Source organism: Alligator sinensis, unplaced genomic scaffold, assembly GCF_000455745.1.
Source record: "Alligator sinensis unplaced genomic scaffold, ASM45574v1 scaffold1129_1, whole genome shotgun sequence".
In the NCBI taxonomy this organism is placed as follows: domain Eukaryota; kingdom Metazoa; phylum Chordata; order Crocodylia; family Alligatoridae; genus Alligator; species Alligator sinensis.
The window spans coordinates 455,677-464,067 of record NW_005842580.1 but is presented as its reverse complement, the minus strand read 5'-3'; the positions used below and the strand labels follow the sequence as shown (position 1 = coordinate 464,067).

Below are 8,391 nucleotides of genomic sequence, written 5' to 3'. Positions count from 1 at the left end.
CATTCCTGCAATGCCCTCTGCCTGGGGCTGCCTTGGAGGCTGCTTGGCTGGTACAGGGCTGTGAAACTGTGAAACTGTTCTGTAACAGGGCTGTGAAACTTTTGGGTAGAGCAGGAGTACTTGAGATACCCCAAGGGGGTATGCACAGGTGGGTGGGGACAGAGCGTTGCCACGCACTATCCCGTGCACGTCCAGCTGTGTTCCTCGCCCAGCCCCAGCTCCATGTCTGGTCACGCACACCCCGCTCCCCAGTCCATGCCTGGCCACCAGGGGTACACTGCTCCACGTCTGGCTGCTGGGGGTACACTGATCCAAAAAGGTTGAAAACCCCTGGGGTAGAGCAAAGAAGTGGGGGTAATTTGCTGCCACATGTTTCCCCTTGCCTGGCAATCTGTTTTCCTCTGTAGGGGAATTCCAGTGCCTAACAACCTAGGCTAGGGAGCAGTCCCCTGTATGACCCTGAAGGGCATGCTGCAGTAGCGTGGGCTCCTGAACCTGAGGTCTCTGTCTGCAATCTGGCCACCCAAGGTAGCCCAAAGCTGGGAAGTTGGTAGCTGGGTCCAGAGTTCAGTGCAGTTTTGCACCTAAGGCTCAGTGCACCATGTACCCTAGGACAGCATTTCTCAACCAGTGGGTCGCAGCCCAAAATTGGGTCACAAGAATATATGAAAGGGGCGCGAACAAATGTTAAAAATAGATAAGCAAACTTTAAAAATGGATTCTTCTTTAAAGGACAAAAATGTGGGAAATTGTGCATTTCCCCTTGCAGGCTGGCAGAGTTCCAGCCTGCAAGGGGCTGCTTGTCCCCCCCCCGCCCCAAAGTCCCATATACCCACTCCCCACCCCACACACTGGGGAGCTGGAGCCTGGGGGCAGCGGGTTGGGAGTGAGGGGCACTGGGTTGAGACTGGCCTTCAACATTTACAAATGGGTCCTGATACAAAAAAGGTTAAGAACCACTGGACTAGGAGATGCCAGCCCAGTCATTGAGACTGGGCAATGATACACCACAAGTCTTTACTGGGTCATTAGCACTCTCTCAAGGGCCTGCCATAGCTAACTCAGTAAGGGACTAACAAGATCATTTAGAGCTTTCTCTCTTTTTTCCAGAGGCAAATGAGCAAGGACCCTCCACTGCAAGATCTGGTGAGTTCATCTCTCCAAGCAAAGCAGGGAGGGTTCAGAGCCTCTCATTCCTGGCTTGGTGTTGTTCCCAGCTGTATGACCCTTCAGAGCCTCCTTTCCCCTCAGTACCTCCATAGAGGCCATTACATTGCAGCTCTGGATCGCTGCTCTCACTGTGTTCCTCACAAGGAGGAGGTGTTTGGGGTGGTTTCCTGGGGGGATGCCATTTGGTGCTTGATCTAGACAATGAACACAGGACATCCTGACCTCCTGGGGGAGGGCAAGGGGCAGGGGGGAGGCAAGATAGGGAGCATTAGAAGTGCGGTTTGAGCAGGGGACCACTGCAGGGAAGAAGGGTGGCACAACAGAGGCAGGATTTGGCTGGACTCACTGGCATTTGGGCTGTGGTGACAGATTACTAGTGTGCATTTGCTGACAACTAGCGGCCACTTTGGGGTACAGCAAGGACAGTGTGAGACTGCAGGCAGGCTGACCTCTGTGAGTCTACAAATGCCTCCAAATGCGAGGATATATAGGCTATGCAATTTATGGTGATGGGGAATTGCTCTCAGGCTTTCCCTCTACGTTGCTCCTTTGGCCTTTTGGTTAGGGGCAAGTAAGACTAGGAGGCACCTGAACTCCAAGGCCTCTGGGCTTGGGGCTTGCATGTAGGATGCCTGCCTTGGATTTTGGAGTATCTGAAGCCCCAGAAAAATCTGGGAGGGAGGATACTTGCTGGTGGTAGCACTACATAGACTTGAATGATTGAGCTGTGCTCAGTCAACAGAATTCAGAACTGATTTGGCCCAAGACACGAAATTAAAAAAAAAGACATGGGAGGCTGTGATTAGCAGCCAGGGAAGGAGTGAGAGACATGAATTCCTGGAGGAAAAGCTTCATGGGTGGGGGCAGAAGAATGAGTGACACAGAGGGATGTGGGGTGATGCTGGATCAGCACTGGCTCGGTGAGGTGGGCAGCATGCACTGCCAAGGCTAGCCCTTAGAGAGCTGGTGGGAGAGGGGAGGGACACCGAGTATGTGAATCCACTGGATTGGCCTGGGGCCCTACCATCCGACTGCTGCCAGCTCTGTAGGGGACCAAAGGCTCAATGCAGAACTGTCTTTCCTTTTCCAGCTGGGTTGTATCCAGGATCTCCGACAGTTAGTCCTGGTGAGTTCACTCCTCTGATTAAAGCAAGGCAGCTCAGGGCCTCCTCTGACTTCTCATCCCATCCCAGCTGCAAGACACCCAGCTTTCCCCTCCTCCCCATGCTCAGAGTCTCCCTTTGCCAGGATCAGCCCCTCACTCCTTCTGCAGCTCCCTAAAGCAGTGGTTTTCAACCTTGTTGGGCTCAAGGCAACCCTCAGAAAATGCCAACTCTTAGCTTTCACTCGCTTGTTGACTACAGAAAAATAATAGAGCAATTCCTCTGTTGCCAAAAACTCAGAAAGACCAAAGCAAGGTAGAATGGTTCTCACACTGGATTCCAATGAAAATCTCTAAGTTTGACTTGTGAATCATGCATAGGTTTTTTTGCATATCTAACGGTGCTAATGTTCCACAGCACCCTGTAGCACCCCCAAAAGGATCTCACACCACCCTGGTTGTGAATCGCTGCCCCAGAGATTCTCCTCTCCTTGTGCTCACCGTTGGTCTGTGGCCCTGGCTGTTGACAGCACTGGTGCCTGTTTGACAACAGGGCAGGGGAATAAGATGACCTCAGCTCTCACAGCAATACTTATGGCAAGCCATCTCTCAGAAGGCATTTGAGCTCCCTTGTGATGTGTCACTGAGTGAATACCTGAGGCAGACTCCACAAGGTACTGTTTTATCAGGGTCCAAGGTGCCCGAAGTTTTGAAGGAACATTAACCAACCTCTGCTCTGTACTTGGGGAATACCAGGGACAGTACCATAGGACATGCTGCACGGTCAGAGGTAGTGCTGCCCCTTGGTTTGAAGGCTACCCCACTTGAAATTCCCTTCTGCTCACTTTTTCTTTGGGACTGATGGCAAATAACCCCTAACTATGCAAATGTCTTGTTTTCTATTTCAAGCTAACTTTGAGGCCACAACAAAGCCGCAAGGTATGTTCAGTTTTGTTACTTGTGCCTCCTTAGCCCCTCCTGCCTACTGCCCTCCTTGATGTGCAGGGCCCCTGGCAGATCCTTGGTGTGGGGGAACTATGGCAGAGAGCCAAACTCTGCAAATCCTTTGTTTTTTTCTAGTTCTGGCTGACACTGACAGTGTGACAGGGGTACAAGGTAGGTTTAGTTTTTCTGCTTGCCTTCTGTTCATTTATCGCCTCTTTCTGTCCAGTCCTGGGGTTAAAGGGATCGGGGGTGGGGGGGGAGACAATCCCTTGTTAATGAATTAATTTAATCTTAGGCCTCAAGTCGGGGGTGCTGACTGGCCTGGGGCATAAAATATATGACATGGAGTCTTTCACCTGTCTGGCACCAAATCCCATCCAGCCCTAAATCAAAGGGAAGCTACTAACTCTCAGACTGGATCAGTCCAGAACAGAGTTATGGTATAGAGTGAGGGGGATTTTCTTCCTCACCTCAAGGGACAAGTGGTTGGTTTGTGTCCTGAAGCACTGTGACTTCATGTCCTCTACAAACTTGTATTTTAAATAACATGCCAGAAAATTTCATTTCTAAATCTATTCGTACAGTATGTCCATTCTGTATCATTCTCCACTCCCTGAGTAGTGTCAATCCTGCATCAGGGAATTTCACCAGTTTAGTCAAGCTCAGTTCCCCAGAGTCAAGAATGTTCCCTTGCTTCTCCATGGGGATCCAGGAGGAGTAAAAATGTCCCTCTCCTTTCCTCTCTCTAAAGAACCTCAGTCTCTCACAGGTATCAGGGAGCTGGGTATGCAACCTTTCATCACCTAGGCTGTGAGCCAGATATGGATCTGGCACACAGAGTCAGGTGACTTTGTCCATGCTGCACCATGGCCCGTCCTGCGCTGCAGTGGAAGGTAGAGATGATTGCTCTGCATGCGGCAGCTGCGCCATGGCCAGGGATCAAGGGGTAGAGAAGGGGGTTGCACATAGGTGTTGCTGCAGCTGGAAGGGCTTTGCATGCTGGCACTGCATAGCAGTCCAGTGGTGGAGGGAGGTATTTACACATTGGGGCTGCTTTGGCCAGGCAGAAGGGGAGTTTGCACACCAGTGCTGCCAAGCGGTGGTGAGAAGTGGTGGCAGCAGACGCCTGGGACACACGAGCCAGTTTGATCAAGCCCACAGCTCCAAAACTTTGTGGAGTCCTGACATAAACAGTAGTTTTGATGCAGCCCAAGTTACAAGGTCTTTGCAAATTGAATTGATGGCTGGTGTCCAGTCCTTGGGTACCCTGTATTCACCTCAGACTGACCACAACTGCCTTTGGCAACAGTTTGCATCTGTGCTTATATGTGTTCCCAGAATGCCGGGAGGAGCAGTTTCCATGTACACGCCTGTACTCTGTTCACAAGCCTGTGAAACAATGTATCAGTTACCTGTGTGTGACCAGGTAAGAAGTCTGCAACCCACGAATAAAAAACAATTTAGCTTCAGATCCCCTTGGGGCCATCAGTTCAGCTCTGCCCTCTTGTGTGAGCAGTTGGAGGAGTGAGCCCTAATGGTGCCCTATTAAGGTTATTAGTTAATGAAGCATAATTTAATATCCATGCCCTCTTGGAAGTGGTGAAACATTCCCTGTTGTTAATTATTATTTTATCTCTTGGGCCATGAAGCTGCATGAAGCCCCAAAGGCCAGGCCCAGATCCAAATTGTGATTATAGGTGCCTAAGCAGGACTTAGTTGGAGCTGAGGAGCCTGAGTCACAAAAAGTGACACAGATTGACCTTGCTTTGGCAGCCACAAAACTACCAAGGCACCTACATTTAGGAGGCATTTCCCTTTTGTCCTGAGGAGTTCCCTTCAGGTATAGCCTGAGGCTGCTACAGTCACTTTTAAGTGATCCAGACCAAGCACCCTGGTGTCTAGACTGTCTACTCTCTGCTGAAATCCAGCTTGCAGCTAGCCTCTGCCTGTCCCTTAGTCCATTAGGTATCCACAGAGCATGCATAATGCCCGATTACCACTGCCAGCAGCCTTGCTTCTGCAGAGCACAGTTCCCAAAGCAGCTTTCTTTCTTGAGCATGAGTGGTGGTGGCAGGGCCCACTTTTGGCACCATTGCCTAGTAGTCAGAATACACCCCCATAAAGGAGAGTTCTTGTTTTAGGTCCTTCTCAGGCTGAGGGGATCCAACACTACATCCCCCCAACTCCTAGGAGAGCACCATAACCCCCAGCCTACAGGACCAATTGTGTGAGGGCCCCCTTCATTTCTGCTCTTGAAGCTAGGCCACTGGGCAACCAGAAGTGCAAGATTCATGGGGTCAGAAAGACACCATGTGAGAGGGAACCTGATTGTAACATGGTTATCACCCAAGAGGGGACAGTCCTGGGTGCTGATCCCTCTGCAAGGCTATTTCTGTACTTTAGTAAGTAACTGTCCAACAGAGGATACACAAGCAGTTCTGGTAGCAGTTATAAGAAAACTGTTTCTCCCTTCCCAGGAAGATGCACTCAGCACTTTCACAGTAAGTTGATAAGGACCCATTCACAGTAAAAGGCAACAAGTGGGCTTAAGCTCCCCAGGAGAAGGCAGGTCTTGAACTCCTATCTCCCCCCACCCAAGTATAGGCTATAACCAGTAGGCTACAGCACAACCAACAAGCAATGCTGTTACTGCCCGTGGGTGTTGGCACCTTCCCCCCTACCATGCCTTGATGCAATTGTTAAATTAGGAAAGGGAAGATGCCTTTTCATCCTAGATATAGTCCTCATTCTTCTTTCACCAGTGGATCCCCTACCAGGCCCCACTAAAGCAAACCCAGTCTGTCTGTAGTTGGGCCATCCTGGCCTGTATGTGCTGAGGTACCCATTGCCTTAGGAGCTTATTACATGGCTCCAAACCACCCTTTAACACCATGCCCATGCCTCACAGATGTTGCCTGTCCAGGCAGTCTCACTTGTTAGGACCTTGGCCCACTTGGCTTCTGCCCCTTTTCCCTTGTGGCTGATTTAGCTCAGATCCACTCTGTTCAATCCGGCTTCTAGGCTCCAGCCCAAGCCTCAAACTATTGGGATCTGGCTTAGCCCTTCTCAGGCTTCAGGCCCCTGGCCCCAGTTCTCAACCCTTGTGGGCATCAGCTCCCTGGTTTCTACCCTTTGCAGGCACTGGTTCAGTCCTTCACAGGCTTCAGGTCCCTGGCCCTGTCTTGGCCCCTCTCAGGCACTGAGCCCATTTTGGCTCTCACTGCCCCCTTGGCCCCTGCCTCAACCCCTCCCAGGCACAGGCCTCCTAGGCACTAATGGGACCTTCAAAACTGCCCCTTAGTCTTTTCCACAAACCACCAGTTGAACTCAAAGGGAGAAAGCACACCAGTTGTAACAAACTTAACCTGCTTTAGGTATAGCAAATGACCACAACAGTCTACTGTCTTGCAGCAAGGCCCTTACCCAGGGTTGTATTCCTTCATAAGGAACCAGTATTCTGCTGGCAGTCCTTAGAGCAGCTCTGAAGTCATCCTAGCACCCCCACCCTGTCTTCCTGGCCAGAAGTTACTCATCCCCAGGCTTGCAGGGCTGAACTTGCAGCTTATATGTAGCTCAAGCCCTGCCCACTTTTGATCAGGTGCCCTGTCAACTGACCCACCTCTGGGGCTGTTTATTAACCCCAGCCTTGCCAGCTGCCTTTGTCCGGTTCACAAAAAACCCTTTGGTTAAAAGGGCCATTTTGCTTTTCTGTAACAGGGTAACGGTTCCACATTAGAAACCCCTACTTCCTTGGGGAGTTAAACTCCTTTTTAAATCCTCCTCTGACCCATATCTTCCTGAGAAGAAGTCGGCGCCCACATTCCAAGTCCGAGTCCCCAGCGGATGTTCTACTGAGAAATAATATGGTTATAGACTGAGGGTCAACCTCATCAATCTTGTATTGTTAGTCTTCATATTGTGGCGCCAACATAATAGGGCATGGTCTGCAATTAGTGTGAACTGGCATCCTAACAAATAATATCTGAGCATTTCTATCACCCACTTAAAATTGCCAAACATTCTTTTGCTATTGTGGCATAAGTCTTTTCTTGGGGCTGTAGTTTCCCACGTATGTATACCACTGAGACTTCTTCATGTCTCTCTGCGTTAAGACTGTGCCAATAACCACGTTCAATGCATCCATTTGTAGCACAAATGGTTTATTAAAACCTGGTGTATACAAAAAAGGAGACTGACAGAGCACTCTCTATTTCTTAGAAGGCACTTCCCACCGCTGGTGTCCATTTCACCTTGACTGGGGCTCTGACTCATGTGAGCTCTTTCAAGGTACCATTCACTCTGCAAAGTTGGGTACGAGCAACTTTGGATCTTGGTCAGGAAGCGAGACTAGTATCTGGTCTCCAACTTGGAAATTCCTCATCCGGGCTCCTTGAACATAGGTGGCCATTTGCCACTCTTGGACCCCTCTGAGATTGTTCAGGGCCTCCTTCTGTGCCGCTTCTGACAGGGCACCTGATCAAAGGTGGACAGGGCTTGAGTGGAATAAGCCTGGAGCTCAGCCAAGCCAGGGAGTCTAGCCTTTCAAGCCAGGGGATGAGGAACTCCTGACCAGGAAGACTGCAGGGGGATGCTGAGCCAACTCCCTTAGCCAAATTACATACTGTACAGGATTTCTGCTCCTATACCACTGGTCTTCCCATCCAGGACTCCCCCCACCCCCCAAAGGTCATCACCCATATAACTCAAAGGGTGAAAACTCAAAGGGGTGCCTCCTGCATTGCAAACAGCAGTAGGGGGTAACATCTGATCCTATTTACAGGGGGGGCTTCTGCCACAATTTTTAACATACCTTTCAGGGTATGATTAAACCATTCGGCCAACCCATCAATTTGAGGGTGGTATACTGTACTGAGGTTTTCAGGTGCTTAATTCCTAGCATTTTGCTTACCCCCTCAAATACATGGGACATGCAATTGGTTCCCTGGTCTGTCAGTAGTTCTTGGGGGAGTTCTCGGGGGAGTCCTACCCAAGAAAACACTTTCAAAAAATTCTTCTGCTACCTTCAGTGTGGACAGGGTCCACATGGGTACCACCTCAGAGTACCAGGTCACATAGTCCATGATATTTAAAATATGCTGATACCATGTACTATTCTTTGGTAGTGGGCCCACAGTGTCCATGGCCACCTGTTCAAAAGGTGTCTCAATCAGCAG

General features: G+C 50.1%; 1 protein-coding gene across 2 annotated transcripts in view; it reads left to right on the top strand.

Moving 5' to 3' along the window:
- MFAP5 (microfibril associated protein 5) overlaps window positions 1-8,391 on the top strand; it is a 19,327-nt gene that overhangs the window by 7,118 nt on the left and 3,818 nt on the right. The window contains exons 4-8 of one of the 2 annotated variants that reach the window (XM_006032623.3): window positions 1,111-1,146; window positions 2,261-2,296; window positions 3,182-3,211; window positions 3,353-3,388; window positions 4,556-4,643. In XM_006032623.3, coding sequence (XP_006032685.1) covers window positions 1,111-1,146; window positions 2,261-2,296; window positions 3,182-3,211; window positions 3,353-3,388; window positions 4,556-4,643 — 226 coding nt within the window. The remainder of the gene's footprint in view (window positions 1-1,110; window positions 1,147-2,260; window positions 2,297-3,181; window positions 3,212-3,352; window positions 3,389-4,555; window positions 4,644-8,391) is intronic. The other variant, XM_006032624.3, reaches the window with a different exon arrangement.